This window comes from Aptenodytes forsteri, unplaced genomic scaffold (genome assembly GCF_000699145.1).
Source record: "Aptenodytes forsteri isolate BGI_AS27 unplaced genomic scaffold, ASM69914v1 Scaffold679, whole genome shotgun sequence".
Taxonomy (NCBI): Eukaryota; Metazoa; Chordata; class Aves; order Sphenisciformes; family Spheniscidae; genus Aptenodytes; species Aptenodytes forsteri.
This window is the reverse complement of record NW_008795924.1, coordinates 1,360,694-1,377,316: the sequence shown is the minus strand read 5'-3', so window position 1 is coordinate 1,377,316 and position 16,623 is coordinate 1,360,694. Positions and strand designations below refer to the sequence as shown.

At 48.2% G+C, this 16,623-nt stretch overlaps 1 protein-coding gene across 1 annotated transcript; it reads right to left on the bottom strand.

Moving 5' to 3' along the window:
* Window positions 1-588: 588 nt before the first annotated feature.
* A4GNT (alpha-1,4-N-acetylglucosaminyltransferase) lies at window positions 589-3,506 on the bottom strand. The gene is made up of 3 exons (XM_009284965.1): window positions 3,390-3,506; window positions 2,184-2,633; window positions 589-1,200 (listed from the first exon to the last, which is right to left on the bottom strand). Exons 1-3 carry the CDS (start codon window positions 3,504-3,506, stop codon window positions 589-591), a joined length of 1,179 nt encoding a protein of 392 aa, XP_009283240.1.
* Window positions 3,507-16,623: the final 13,117 nt, after the last annotated feature.

Here is a 16,623-nt window from a genome sequence, read left to right as displayed (position 1 = left end):
ATTTTCACTTGCACTGGTAAGGTCCCTCTCAAAAACGTAGGGTGTAAAGTTCATGTGAGAAAAACACAGATTAATGAAAAGACAGTGGTTTGGGCTTCTCTGCATTAGCAACTACTGTCATCCATCCTCTGCTATACATTTGCATTACATTTGCCTCAGAGGCTTCAGCCCAGTCCAAAGTCTGTTGTGTTTGCGACTTTCCTGACATGGGTAGCTGCCTATGGTGCCAAGAGGTGCAGAGATGAAATTCTTCCCAGGAGGCCATGCATCTCTTTAGGAACTTTTCCCTTGGAAAAGTTCACTAGTAAGGCCTGTAAGTCCGTTTGATTCAGGAAGGGTTGGTTCATGAGCACCTGTAAGGAAACAGAACTGAGGCAAAGGTGTCCTTAGTGTCACTGGAGGCTACGTCCAATGGATACCCACCACCATTCTGCACATGCCCCTTAGCATCCCAAAGGAGTAGGGATGGTGGTTATGAAAAGGTCTGTCTTTCTCCTACAAAGCCAGCTACTGACACCAGTGGTGACTGTGTTTTGGCCCCAGGACAGGGAGGGCTGGAAGGATCACCCCCCTCCTCCTTACACCATGTCACACAGCGTTCTCAGAGCGTGTGAAATCCCTTAGCTCCGCGTTTTGGATCAGGTCCTCATACGTGGTGGGGCAGTAAGCTTTGTACAGTTTTTCAGCCAGCGTGTTGCTGCCCGCAACCACGGCTTTCCGGTTGTGGTTCATGAAGTTCCACAAGTGCAGCGCGTAGGAGTGGTTGAAATTGGGGCTTTTGTCCCACACCTTGTAGTACCGGCCCCAGGCTGGGTACGGTATGGGGTAGAAACGCTGGGGGTTGAGGAAGGAGATGTTCTGGCAGCTGTGGTCCTCGGTGCCTTTGAAATCCGTGAGATTGCAGATGGCTTTGAGCATCCTTGTCATTAAAAAGGGCCCCTGGTTCCCCCAGATGTTCCCATTGTACTTGAGAACAAAGTTCTCCATGCAGTCCCAAATAAATTTGTGGTGGGCAGGGAAGCCAAAGATCCCGTTGCTGGAGAACTGCGACTTCTGTGCTGCTAGGAAGCTTTCCTCGGGGATGGGCCTGATGGAGATGACATCTGTGTCCATGTAGATGCCCCCATACTTCCAAATGAGCGCCAGTCTGCTGGCATCGGAGCTGACGTGGACCCAGTTCTTCTCCTGCTCCGGGACTACCTGCAGAGTTGGAAAGGCAAGACTGATGCCGCTGGCGGAGAACAGATCATATCCTTGAACAGATCATATCCTTCCATTGGATGCAAATGGCACCATAAAACTGCACCTGCACACCTGCAAACGTCACTGTAAATGACTGCCTTTTCTTCCCCCAGCTATTGAATTTTACTGGAGTAAGATAAGGGGGCAGTGCAGAGCAATGCTTTGTTAGTATAAATGAATGCAGGAACATTTCACGGGTGTTTGATGGAACCTACAATGTTAAATCAATGATACCATGAATCATTGCCTGCTATTTCAGTGAGACACAACCCACTTAACACGCTCCCTGATCACTCCCAGCCCTTTGAAAGAGGCTGGAGGGTTTTCATTGGCATTGTTGGTATTTGGAGTCATTTTTTCCTCAGGAGAAGGAAGAGCTTAGAGGGAATATGCCTGCCCTGCACAGAGATGGAGCCAAACAAATTTGACAAAAGCTACTTGCAAGCAGTTTGCCAGGAACTTATTTCCAGGGTGGAGCTCACAAGATCCCACCTTGGTTTTGCATATTGCTATTACAAAAACTGAAATCTCTCCCGCATCTTATCTACTGCGGGCTCTGATGGTGTGTGGCAGCATTAACAAGCGCTCAGATGACTTGGGCAGCACATTTTGTTCAGCCAGCTTCTGTTGAGAAAGATTATTAAGCAATATTTTATCAAAACACGTATGCAATCTATTTTTACCAATGTTTCATTTGCCAAAAAATCTGATTCTCCAGATAGGGGGGAAAATGCTGATAATGTGTTCAATAAACAGATAGATGAATACACTGCAAAACATGGCAAAAATGAGTGTATTCTGAACCAAAAAAATAAAAATTACTAATTTCACGTAGCCAGTCCTGCGTTCCTCCATTCATTTTAAGCCTACTTCAGACCTTTTTCCCCCCCATATATAATTATTTTCCTATTTCCCTATTTTCCCCTTATTATAACGCTCACCTGGTTGTACCACTGGAGCAGAGGGGTCCCCTGGAAGACAGTTTCCATCTGGAGAGGAAAAATGAAGACATTTTTCATAGAAGACAAAAGCGAGAAGGCTGCATAGCTGGAGTTCAAGTCCAACGCAGTGTTGTTCATAAGTCCCTTCATGAAGAGGATGATGGGCCGGTCCTGGTAAATCCTGGCAGCAGACTCCACAGAGCAGGACACCAGTGGAGGTGGCTCCAGGCGCTCTGTCGTCTCCAGAAAGATGATGCTTTTGCCAAGGTTCAAGACCTGCTCAGGTGTCAGGAAGTGCTTGGACATAGGCATATAGGAGAAGAAGCAGCCGGACAGCAGGGAGATCTCGTACAAAATGCCTGAGACAAAGAAGAAGCAGAGGCATATCTGGATTTTCTTCAACATTCTTGCTTTCCCTGGGCCTTTGGGGTCATGCCTCAGACATGGATGCTAAGGAGAGACAAAGAACAGCAAAAATATATGCCAGTGTTATTACTTAGCAGGACCGGGGAATAGTAGGACATGGCTTTGGACAGCGTAGCATAAAGGCAGTTTGGTGAAGCTCATGCCTTTCCCCCAGAACAAGCCTGGCGAGATGTCTCATGGTGCAGAGGGCTCTGCCCTGGGGCATGAAGTGCTGGGGTCCCACCAGCCAGGCGTGGGGGACCAGGAGAGGTCTTGGAGAAGGTACATGCGGCTATGTCTCATGGCACAGCTACGCAGTCATTGGGTTGGCAGAGAGGGAAGGACCAAGGGAGAGAGCAAGGAGAGCAAGGCGAGAAGGATCACCTCATCCCATGCCAAGGCAAGGAACCCCAAGCCCATCCCTGGGGCAGGCTGATATAGCAAACTGTTCCCAAGCACTGCGGCATCGTGCCAACATGTCCTTGTCCACAAGCAGGAGGTGTCCAGGGGATTTGAAGAGCAAACCCTGATGTGCCAGAGGAATTAGATGGCCAAGGGGGCTGTGAGTGCCAGCGAGGGGAAGGTCATGATTACAGTTTGGCATGTGTCAGCCAAAGCCAAAACATTAGCATGTAGGCACCAAAGTCTTTTTCCCAGTTCGCCCCTTCTGCTCACACTTCAGCCTCAAAGGCTGTGAGGGACTTGGGTCCTGCAGGGAAGGGGGCTGCAGAAAGACCCAAGAGAGACAGATGTAAGGACAGAAAATGGAAGGTTTTGCACAAGCGAAGAACTAGGACCTACCTGGATTATAGTTCTGACAAATCCACATTTCCAGCTTGTTTGTTTGCCATCATGGTGGCAATCAGGCTTCCTTAAAGCCCAGCTCCCTGGTGAAGACACACAAACTGTTTGGAGCATGCAAAAGGGATTTCTGAAGGCAGGAGACCGATGCGCAGAGGAAAACTGGCTCTGCTGCAGGCTGAATCTCAGTCCCAGAAATGGTTTGGGGTCAATGAGACCCACCTAAAAGGACAAAAAAGGGACAGGTTTTAGGTGAGACCCACGCCTACATCAGCCTGGCCCAGCTCCTTATTCCTGGTCTCGCCACGACATGAGCCCGTACAGCACTAGGGAGTTCCTGCCGGTGAGAGGCAGAATTGAATCTTATCTGCATTGCACTGTTTGACAGGCTCATGACGCAAGGAAATTCTCTCCTGAATGCCACCTGGTTGCACCTGAACAGCCCACATTTGCTCTGCAGAGACCACAAGCCAGGGTCCAACAGAGGGGAGACACTTTGAATGACAACCCAATGTCCAAGCAACCCCTGGAAGTGTTTAAAGCCTGATTAATTAAAGGGAATGGGAGGAAATATGGCTCTGTGTGCTCGGTTAATTAATGAGATGCTTTACCATGTCACCCAACCAGAATATAGATAAGTCCGTAGCATAGCAAACCCTGCGGAAATTCCCCTGCAAGTGCTGAGTGTGCTCTTGAAGCTGTGGCAGCTCCTGATCCATTTCTCAGAGCTAGATCTCATAGAATTAAATATTAAAGCAATTACTGTTCCCATCAGTACAGCTTTCCATGCCGCATAGCAAATTTTGCTGTTTTTCATTGCCACTGCACAGGTTTTCTCATTACACCCTGGGTTCCCACGACAGCATGGGAGAAGATGCCAGGGGTGAAGTGGGTGACAATGCTATAGCCACCAGGCACCAACGTGGCTGTGGGTACGATCTGCCAGACAAAGCCAGCAGGTTTGCAGCCTGCAGAGGAGGGAATGCTGCTTTTTTATTATTATTTTTTTCCCCCTTCGTTTTCCCACTTTCTCTCATTGCCCCAGCACTCTGCAGAGGAGCCCCTGCTGTGAGAGGCAGCACCCCACACCCAGGGCCTCCCTGCAGATATCAAATCTGGATGGAAGACAGGGAATGGAGAGCAAATACAGGCGGTTTGGAAATGACTTGTTCCCAAGCCTGCAGATAAAGCAGACTGTGTTACAGAGTGCCGCAGCCCCAGCGACATCCAGGTGCAGCATGAATGCCCGCTGCTGAGCCCAGCACGAGAGAACTTGGGAAACACCAGTGGAAGTAAGATTAAAATAAAACACATTACTTGAACTACAAAATTTCCTCCCATGTTCCCCTCCTGCCTCTTCCTCAGACACATGCTTCTGACTTACTCCAGCCATTTGAAAATAAAACAGTATGAAAAAGTTGCCTCCTAGCAGCTCCCTCACCAATCTCAGCTTGGCCAGATTTTCAGGCTTATATTTTTTTCCCATCCCCAGCTCTGACCTAAACTGTGCCTGCTGCTGTTTCTGTGCTGCTCCACTGCAGTCCAGGGACTGGAGCTCCCTCCTTCTATTCCTTGTGATTTTTAAATCTGGATGCCACTCTTGGCAATGTTGGCTTGAAGCAGAAAACCCAGGCTTTGCTTTGATTAGAAATGGGACCATCAGAACATCCCCATTACCAGATTAATACTTCTTCTTTGATGGCCTGAAGATCCAATGTCTCAGGTCTTTACGAGCAGCCTAGCAAAGCTGTGCTCGCAATAGCCGTTCAAATTTAAAATAGTCCAGGAGGCATTTTATTTGCAAATTGCGGGGAGAGAATAAGTAGACACTCCAACAGATACTGGCTCTGTGTACGACATTGTGGAAAGAAACGTGAATCTTCATCGTCTCATTCTGGGAAATTGTTTTGCTTGGTTGGTTTTCCAAAACCCCTATGTGGCGAGTTATGAATTCTCATCACATTTGACCTGGAGGCTGCTGTTATCAAAATGTTCACTTCCCTGCTCAAGTTAAAAGGACTGCAGAACTGAATGTTAAAAATAAATCCCAGCCATTGAATAGATTACCCTGCTGAGTGGGTTGCTTTTCTGGATGCAGCAGACAGCATGCTGGCTTGATGGCCCATCTTGTAAAGATATTTCTTTTCTTGGGGCAATTTCAGTATTTCAAGTACAGGATGAAAACAGGTGGGAGACTACAAGAGAGATTACTACGAATATGTGATAATTCCTCCGAGGTGTCCGTGAGATGTGCGGTGGGAAGGTACAGCTGGATTTTTCAGTAAATGCTGCCAAAGGGAGTGAGTAAATCAACCCGCCGGGGGGCTCGCAGCCGTGCACACCCCCTGCACATCACAGCCTGACCCCATGGCAAATGCTGGGGTCCCTGCAGTGGCAGCCTGGCCAGAGGGATCCCCTCCCAGGGCAGCCCACGGGGCACAGCCGGCCCCACAGGGACTCGGAACACGGGCTCAGCTTGCACAGGGACTGAGTCTTCTCCCCGTTTGCCAAAAGGATTTTTTTAAATAAAAAAATAACAGCACCTGCAGTTTTCAGTTTGCAGAGCCCTTTAGTTCAGATTGGGTTTGAGTTTTAGACTATCTGAAGCGAGTCACCTGCATTATGAATTACAGTTTATGTACCACAGGTAAATAATACACATATCACAGTCCTCTGGCAATGCCAAACTCCGCTGTCACCAAATCCTTATCCCCACGGATCCTGGGCATCCCACGAGATTCAAGAGAGACTCCCATGCTCTTGTCTATCCCCAAAACCATGGCTTTCCTCTGAGAACCAGTGGGTTTTGCATTTGGGTCTGCACCCATCCAACTGGGTGACTGTCCGCGTTTCTCCTGGCAGGGAATAACCCCAAGGCAGTCCCCATTTGTAACACACATGGCATCGCTTGAACCTACACAGGCTTACTTCTATGTCTTCACAGAATCTGCTTGAATAAATTACAGCTACAATCAAATTAGCGCACGTGTATGCACTTCAAAGCCAACTTCCTTCCAGATTTAACATCAGGCACATTTGGAAACCTCTTTCAAACGGAAAACCTGTAGAAGAATATATCGTATTCATTGCAGACTGTAATTAATGCAGCCTTTCCAACCTCCAGCAACACATGCCAGCGAAGGGGCTTCTTACTGCACCGCTTCTCACCTGCTTTCTGATTCTACAGCCTGACATGTTTATAGAGATAAAGCAAAACTCACCTCTTGGCTGCAAAAAGCAGGCAAAGCGTGCAGTCTGTTGGGAAGCAAAGCCAAGCTGAACCACACTGGAAGGTATACACAGCTGGTGGAGAGTCCTTTGCCTGTGCCAGAGGAGCTGTACTGCCTCTCCACTTTCTTCTGCCCTGCCAGGGCTTGGAGTAGTCTCATGGCTTGCTCTCCACCAGCTCTGGTGTTTGCATTCTTGGTGCGTGGAGATAAGGCTGAGGAAGGAGCTAGGGCTGTGTTTTCAAAGGTGCAGGCACACAGGAGCACGTAGTGCGGGGTCCTTCAGGCAGCCAAAGGTGAGCCCCGCTGCTCTGCGAGGATCTCACCTCACTGTGAGGTGAGGTAGGAGGGACTGAGCAAAGTATGTGCCAAAAGGCAGACCATTTGCACTTTTTGGGGGTGATTTACAGCATATTGAGCCTTTTCTCTTTGTATCTAGAACCCGCACTTGTGGAGGCTACTTTGCACCATAGCTTAGATCAACTTTGCTGGAGTGGCACTGATGCTCTGAATACTTCCCAGGAAGGCAACAACAGGGCCTCCTACACATCCCATGTAACACCACGCATCCTGAACTGGCTGCCTGATATGCTCAGATGCCTGCCCAGCTCCCCGTTAGAGATCAGGCAGGCAGGGAGGTTTGCTGATCCATCAGAGCTTCTGCTTGTCCCCACAACCTGTCCCAGGAGGATGCCTTGAGTGGTACAGGAGCACCGTCAGGTGTCCCCAGGGTTGGGATGATCCACCTCAGGTTGGAAGGATCCCCCAGAGCTTTCCTGCGGTCTAAGGGGTATGAACTTCAATGGCTTTCCTGTGCTGGGACAACAGACTTTGTAAGGGAGAGGTGGAGCTGTAGCACCAAAGAGGACTCCCCAGTGCATCCGTCCTGCAGCCCTGACGTGTGCTGGACCAGCGCTGCTCAGCTTGTGTGAGGAGACCAGAGCATCCCGCTGGGATGCAAACCCCAGCTCCCAGTCACCCACAGCAATCAGGCTCTTTGCAGCTCCCCTCCTGCTCCTTTTTCCCTTCTTCTGATTTTTGGCAAGGCTATATATCCAGGGCTGGAAGCTTTGTCCAGCCAACGGGTGCCAGCAGCCCCACATGTTGCACACACACAAGCATGGCAAAAACACTCATTTGCCACCCAGAAAACCACCTCTCTCCACCAACAGCAACCACTTAGTGCTTATAAGCCACCAAAAAGCACTCAGCTCATCCCCTCCACAGTTTGTGGTGGCAGCAAAAAGCCAGTCTGCCTGCTTTTAAAAATTAGCCACCAAATATGCCAGGGCGTGCCCATTTGCTCCTGGCCAGCTCAGGGGTACCCCACCTCGCCCCACTGCAGGGTGCAAAGGGCTTGCCCCCAGCTTTGTTTGTGCTTCCATGTACGTGTTTCCTGCTGTGGAGAGCTGGCGGAGGATGCAAGAGTGGCTAATGTTGCCGCAGCTAGGCAGAGCAAACAGTCCCCACAGAAAGCTATCAAGATAGTCAGGGCTTAATCAGCAGATAGCGCCCTGGGCAAAAACGCCATGAGGGCTCCAATTCCAAAGAAGTACCTCAGGCAATGATGTAGGTGAGGAGCCCCCGTGCCCTGACACACCTCTCTGCGAGAAACCCTCTCCTTCAGCAAACACTCGCTCAGGTCCGTCGTTTGCAGTCTGACCTGCAAGGAAGTAGGATGGCCAGTGTCCAGCTCCAAAGCCAGGAGCTCCTCTGGGGATGAATACATCCATCCATCCATCCATTCCCAGTGCACGTACGTAGTGTCTGCTGAGCCTAAAGGATCCATTAGTACAGGGGATGCATGGGAACAGATGGCAGCTATTATTAAAAGTTTCCACCCAGCTTTTATCTTGCACAATGTGAAAGCATCCCCCTCCTGCACCAGCTCCCCCCATTGCCTTGATGTGCCACCGAGCTCCTTGCCCTGGAGTTAGGAGGGGAATTTTCTGTGCAACCCAATCCTGCAGAAGGCATGGCCAAGGGAGGCAGAAATCACACCCCAGTGTCATATAAGCCGTCTGCAGCAGACTGAGGCCCCAGCTCCCAGCAAGGTGACTAGTGACCAAGTCATGCTTTCCCTTCACTTCTCCATGCTGCTGCACATCCAACAAGTGTGGAACAACATTTCAGCCTTGAACACCATGGGAGACTCACCATGGTTATAGGGAAAGCGTTGCACCAGCTTTGGCCCATGGTGTGCCTGCTCAGGTTTGGTTCACATGCAATGTTGGCCACTTGTAACGGCACATTCAGTGTCTTGGGCTTCAGATGTTCAACCATTTCACCTGACGCGCTGCAGCAGGGACAGTGCTCACTGGGACAGCCTCATTTTCTGCTCTAGAGCCCACCCAAGCCTTCATCTTCTTCATTGCAGAGACCCTGTGGAGATTTCTCTTTATCCTGAATAACCTTAGAGACAGTAATCCTACAAAATCACCCTTGCTCCACTCAGACATGAGGTTCGTTTTATTCCTGAGCTTGGGAATCTGCTTCGATTTTGCTCCATGAAAGGATGAACATAATTGCTCTGGAGATTTCCTCCAAAAATGGAGGTGCATCAATGTAGCTGCTCAAGGATGTTCCAGCAATGGCTGAGCATTGCTGTCCATGAGCCCAACAAGCCGCTGGTCTGGGTTTGGCCCCAGTAATGTTCAAAAGGACGATTTCTCACCTGTTCAGTAGAGAAGCCAGGGCCTGAAGGCAAGCATCTCATGTGGGCACTGGTGTTCCCCTAGAAGTATAACACATTATATTATTTCTGTACACACTCTCAGCATCACCCAAAACAGGTTATTAAATAACATTAAACAATAGCTCATTCCCTAAACCTTACCAAAGGTCTGCTCAGGTCTGTACCTGTGACCACTGCCAAGCGCAGGGGTTAGGTAAGTTCCTCGGGGCTTATCAACCAGTCACACTTCCCATATCTCCCTTCTTAAACACAGACACTTGTCCCAAATGAGCCGGCCAATGCCGTTGTTTGCCAAGGTGACTCCAAAGACCTCTTTCTAGAAAATTTCAGCCCATCTGACAACTATCGCAGGAAGTTACAGCAATTAAACTCAGGTGCCCATCTTTCAGGGGCTGTGCACAGGGCACAGCCTAGCTTTTCACTATCATCTTTCACTGCTTTGCTGTGCACTTCCAAGAAAAGTCTGGCTCAGCCTTCTCTATAAACTCTTCTGAATAGAGAGAGATGGCAACTAGACTTCCCTTCACCGTCTCTGTTCTGGGTTGAGCAAACACAGCTCCCTTGACCTCTCCTTGCATATCCTCCATAACCATCCTGGTGGCCCTCCACTATGCCCTCTTTGGTTTTCCAATGTCTTTCTTATACTGGGGGCCCAAAGCTGGACACAGTAGCCAACTATGGCCTCCTAAGTGCTAAGACAAGGGGAGTAAACCCTTCCTTGCCCCACAGTGCTCAGTTTTGAGTAAGACCTCTGGAAGACCAGCCTGAATGTTCACAAGTATGGGGAGAAACTGCCTGGATTTGCTCCCTTAGTACACTAATTCTTTTAGGCATCCTACTTGCTGTTGTTAACTGCCAGCATGTATATCTTTTGGTATTTACTGAAAGCTTGTGTGTTTTTTAGAATTATGTTGATCTGGTAGAAAACTCATTTGGTCCTTTTGAGCTTTCTTAGTTATTTTACCAAAAATCAATAGCTGTCGCTTGGGAAACAGTAAATCACTTATATCTTATCTTACATGCATATGGACAGAAAAGTAGTAAAGCTCATACCACTTTGTTATAAACAGAGGGACGCAGAGTTACACCTCTCAAATGTGAATCAGTCGATTCAGAGGGAGGCAGGGCCATAGGGACTAATGCATGGAGGAAAAAATGTCAGAGGAAGAAATGCAAGGAACTGAATTGTGTCAAATTACAAGCAATCGTAAAGCAATATATTTGTGCTTAAAGGTTTCCGTATTTATATTTCTAACACTTGCAACGTCCATACAGCTTTAGAGATAAAGCAAGTGTAACGACTAAAAAGGCAACCACCATATCTGCAATATGAGAAGAGTTTACTTTTATATGCCTAATTTTACTTTAAGCTTTTTGCAACTTCCCAGCTTGTGATAGCATCACACTCTGCAAAACATGTGCGTTATTATAGCCTTCCTCCACTTTAATTTAGTCACCCTTTGTGATATTAATTTATACATCATCATATCAGGACTTTGGGGAACTAACTGATTTTAAGTGTTTTCTGCATTGGACAGCCTTTGTTTTTTTTACGAGGGGTTGTTAACTGAAGACATGCTGTTGTCGACACAGTATAGAGGGAGATGGTTTAGTTATGGGTGCTTCTAAATCTGCCTTTACATCACGAAGGCTTTTTGTGCCGGTATATCAGAGTGCAAACACCATTAGACCTTGGGGGCCTCACTTGGCAAAAACACTTTCTAAAAATCTCCTCCCATTAGAAACAGCTCTGTTACCTCTGACCAGAGCCAGTGTAAACTACCAGTTTATATGCTAAAGATTATATTTCAGCCACCAAGATTCAGGCTGTCAATCCTGTAGTCCCTGCAAGGCAAAAACCCCCACCAAGCAGAGCCCACCAGCAATTTGCAGGCTGTTCTCATGTGAGCAGGGTGGTCCAGAGCAAATCCACCCAGGTCCTATCCACTGCTGCAAGCCTGGTTTTGCTGGACCCCACAGAGCTCCCAGCCCCTAAAAAAGAGAAATGCTGGAGAACGGTAAAACTCTAGACAAGTGGTTGCTTTGCCTCTAAGAAAAGGGTTTTTTATAATACAAAAAACATTTGTAAATGCACTGTTAGCACAGTGCCCTGAGCAGGTTGATCTGCCCCACTTTGATCTCTGCCCTCCCGTGCTCTGCTCAATAGGGACAGAGCGGCTGATGCCATCCCCTGAATAATACCAGAAGGAAAAAGGAAAACGCTGCCTGCACCACAGGGTAAGCAGGCATGCCCGATCCCACCACTGTCATTGTGAGAAGATGGATCCAAACATACAGCAGGGCCAGGAGCTGGGCGCTGAGCAGTGATGAATGCATATCTGGAGTAAGTGCATTAGAAATCTGCAGCAAAATTCTATCAGAAAATCATGTTTGATTTTATTACCATTTTGTGGACAGCCAAACAAGAGCTTTCTATATTCATGAATTCATCAGGTTCATATTTCAAAAATAATAAATAATGTTGTTATTATTGGAATGAATTTCTCTATTATGTACTGAGTGATTGTAACTACTTACTGCCTCCAGCACAGGAACCACCTAAAGAATAAGACAGGCAAATAATATTTCTGTAGTGGTTGCTACAGGATAGTGTTAGGTTTTTTTAAGTGAGAAAGGTATTAACCAGAACAACAGCAGCAATCATAACAGAAATAAAGTCATTATAAGGTTGTGTATAACACTACCATTTTTTTTTCAGGTAAATTTAGTTTGGGGCACATGACTCTTCTGTGAGATTTTTTTTCTTGATTTCTTGGAGCTCTTCCTCTAATAACAGCTTCACACTTTCTGCCTGCTTTATCCTATGTACAGAGGAAGGAAAGCAAAACAAATCTCAGCAGAATGACTTCCTGATCCAAAGACTGCGAAGGAGGACAATAAGGCTGTTTGCTTCAAACCCCTTATCGACACCTATTAGCCCATTTGTTCCCATGGCCCATGTGTGCCTTCTTGGCTCATGTACTTTGGAGGTAGGGCTTTCCCTGCTTGTGGGCACCTTCAGTAGTGTAGCTTTTATTCTCACAAGCTCATCCATAAAATACTGTGCATCGACAAAGAGCAGAGATGAACCAACTGACCATAAATTATGCACTTGCAAGCTAAACCTAGATAACTAGTGGATAGAGCGGGTCAGCTGTGATAGATGGCTTTCCTCCAGCTAGCTGACAGCATGGGGAGTGGAAAAAAGGCAGAAGGGGCTGCAGAGCTGCCTGGGAGGCACTCCAGCGACTATGCTAGCATGGACCGGTCTCCCCTGCCACCACAGAAGGGTTTATAGTAGAAGTAATGAGTCCCTCTTCACCCCAGTTATTTCCTCTCCATGGTGATTAGCAAGTCCCCTCACTGCCTCCATTGGCCTCCATCCTGACCTCCCTTTTCACATGATCAACAGGATGCCTCTATCCCAAGAGCTGCCATGGCATTGTAATACAGAAAATTAGCAAATCACAAGACTTTCCAAGAGGCCCAATCTAGTTGTCAGCATATTCTGTCATGAGTCCAATAGGATGGATTCAAAAAAGATGGGATCCCACCATGCCAAAACACAACATTTGGTTGAGCATCTGCCAAAACAAAACTAGCAGACTGCTGGGAAGGCTGCATTTTCCAGGTTTTTTTTTAGGTATGCACAATGGCAAAGAGGATCACTGTGAGCATCTTCAGCTCCCCAGCCTATGTGAGCAAGTACCCATTGATAGCTGGAGGGGACATTTATTACAAATACTATGCAAAAATTAAACTTGCAGCCCCAGGATGATGGCAAGTTTCTCCGCCGTCACACTATAGTAATCTCAGCATATCCCTATCCAGAATTCAGGATTTTCCCCTGCAATAATGTGGAATGATTCTGCAAGTTGCAGACCCTTGGTCTGTTACAACAGAGTGAAGAAACCAGTCACTTCCATGTTACCTTCATTTCAGTCATGCCATGTCATTATCTGATGAGAAAAATTAGAATTACATTTTGGTGGCTAAAATTCATAGAGAACTTGCCATCATTAAATCTGCTGACCACCTGTGTGTCCATGACATCAGAGATGGTATGAGACCTTCCCATGACCAACACTCTGCACTGGCACATTTAGAGGAGGACCTCTTCTCTCCCAAGGGTAAGAATAATTTTTGCAAATACTTGGGAGTTGCAGAGGTGTCTTTGAGCCATGAAGATCTACCCTGCATGGACAACTTGCAGCCATCCCTTCTTACCTTCTGCCCCCCCCCTCTTTGGAAATTTGTGCTGAGATGAGGGACTGAGATAGGCTCCAGATCTCCAGAATAGGGAGAGTGGATGGAGAGATGACAGGAACAGACAAAACCAGCAGGACAGCAGGAAGGTACATCTTCAAAGTGAGGGGAAGGCTAGACCCAGACTGCATGTGACCATGCACACATAAGGGAAAAAGAAAATAATTGCAAGTGTCCTCACTGAAATAGAATAGAATCATAGAATCATTAAGGTTGGAAAAGACCTCCAAGATCATCGAGTCGAACCGTCAACCCAACACCACCACGCCCACTGAACCATGTCCCTAAGTGCCTCATCTACTCGTCTTTTAAATACTTCCAGGGATGGGGACTCAACCACTTCCCTGGGCAGCCTGTTCCAATGTTTAACCGCTCTTTCAGTAAAGAAATTTTTCCTCATGTCCAATCTAAACCTCCCCTGGCGCAACTTGAGGCCATTTCCTCTCGTCCTATTGCTAGTTACTTGGGAAAAGAGACCAACACCCACCTCGCTACAACCTCCTTTCAGGTAGTTGTAGAGCACGATAAGGTCTCCCCTCAGCCTCCTTTTCTCCAGGCTAAACAACCCCAGTTCCCTCAGCCGCTCCTCATAAGGCTTGTGCTCTAGACCCTTCACCAGCTTTGTTGCCCTTCTCTGGACACGCTCCAGCACCTCAATGTCCTTCTTGTAGTGAGGGGCTCAAAACTGAACACAGTATTTGAGGTGCGGCCTCCCCAGTGCCGAGTACAGGGGCACGATCACTTCCCTACTCCTGCTGGCCACACTATTTCTGATACAGGCCAGGATGCCATTGGCCTTCTTGGCCACCTGGGCACACTGCCGGCTCATGTTCAGCCGGCTGTCAACCAGCACCCCCAGGTCCTTTTCCGACAGGCAGCTTTCCAGACACTCTTCCCCAAGCCTGTAGTGCTGCATGGGGTTGTGGCCGAAGTGCAGGACCCGGCACTTGGCCTTGTTGAACCTCATACAGTTGGCCTGGGCCCATCGATCCAGCCTGTCCAGGTCCCTCTGCAGAGTCTTCCTACCCTCGAGCAGATCAACACTCCCGCCCAACTTGGTGTCGTCTGCAAACTTACTGAGGGTGCACTCGATCCCCTCATCCAGATCATTGATAAAGATATTGAACAAGACCAGCCCCAAAACTGAGCCCTGGGGAACACCGCTCGTGACCGGCCGCCAACTGGATTGAACTCCATTCACCACAACTCTCTGGGCCCGGCCGTCCAGCCAGTTTTTGACCCAGCAAAGAGTCCACCTGTCTAAGCCGTGAGCCACCAGCTTCTCGAGGAGAATGCTGTGGGAGACATTGTCAAAGGCCTTACTGAAGTCCAGGTAGACCACATCCACAGCCTTTCCCTCATCCACTAGGCGGGTCACCTGGTCATAGAAGGAGATCAGGTTAGTCAAGCAGGCCCTGCCTCTCATGAACCCGTGCTGGCTGGGCCTGATCCCCTGGTTGTCCCGCTCATGCCTTGTGAGCGCCCTCAAGATGAACTGCTCCATAATCTTCCCCGGCACCCAGGTCAGGCTGACAGGCCTGTAGTTCACCGGATCCTCCTTCCGGCCCTTCTTGTAGATGGGTGTCACATTGGCAAGCCTCCAGTTGTCCGGGACCTCCCCTGTGAACAAGGACTGCTGATAAATGATGGAGAGTGGCTTGGCGAGCTCCTCCGCCAGCTCCCTCAGCACTCTCGGGTGGATCCCATCTGGCCCCATAGACTTGTGAGCGTCCAGGTGGCGTAGCAGGTCATTAACTGCTTCCTCTTGGATTATTGGGGGGTTTATCCTGCTCGCCGTCCCTGTCTTCCAGCTCAGGGGGCTGAATACCCTGAGGATAACTGGTCTGACTATTAAAGACTGCAGAGTCTAATATAAAAGTAGGCAGAAAGGGGGACAGCCAGCCAGCAAAAGCAGGACCAGGCTAAAGGGTAATCAAAGCATCCCTCCAAATTAAACAGATGATTAGTTTTTGATGGTAAAGGTGATGTGGATTGGAGAGTGAAGGCACACAGTTACCTGGAGTAAAAGGGGGGGGGAATGAAAGCAGCCACATCTGCAGTGAAAGCAGGACCCTGGAGGGGACCCAGAGGAAGCCTGAGGGGTTGGGGATATCTCCATCCCATTTGGAGAGAAGCGGCACATGGTGTGCAGAGAGGAGAGCAGAGATTTCTAATGAGTCTTTTGGGTCAAATGGCACTGATTGAACCCCCACAAGCAAATGGATTATAAGGAAAGTAAAGGAAGATAAGGAAAATGAAAAGCATGAGCTTGCCAGCTATGGATGTGTTAACCCGGTTTTAGTTATACACGAGATTGTAGGACAAATTCTGAAGGAAACATTAATTAAAGGTACTGAGAAAAATGAGATAAAGTGCAACACAGGTTTACCAAAGGCAGTTTGTGCCAGACTGTGCTGACATCTTCCTTTGATAAGATAATTGGTTTTCCAGACAAGGGAAATTTGGTAGATCTAATCTATCTGGAGTTCAATAAAGCATTTGATATGGTGCCGCATGGGAAATTATTAGTGAAGCTTGAGAAAAATGAGAATTAACAGAAGAACTCTGAAGTGGAGAGAGCAGGGGCTGGTGCAGAGACAGCGGCAGGATTGTCACGGGGGAGATGGGACCGGAGGGAAGTTGCTGGTGGGTGTCCGAAAACCCTGTCTTGAGACCGATCCTGGTAAAGGCCCTCCAGACTGGTGAAGTTTGCTTACTTACCTGGATTTTCTGCAGTGTGACTCACGTGCACTTGGTGCTTGCGACCTTGAATGCTGTGGATGGGAGCATCGCTGCAGACTTTGTAGGGATACACCTGCACCATGAGATGGCAATGTTGTTCCACCAAAGAGCATCCCTCTTCTCTCATCTTCCAGCTCTAGTTTTCACTGTCTGGACACATTTCAGTATGTATTCCAAGAAATATCAATGGTTGCAACTGTGAAACGATGATGACGGTGGAAGCTAAATCAGTCCCTGTGAGGCTCAAGCAACGTGGCTCTGGACAATCAGCCTTCATGTCTCGAGACTGAAAAAGTGCAGGTGA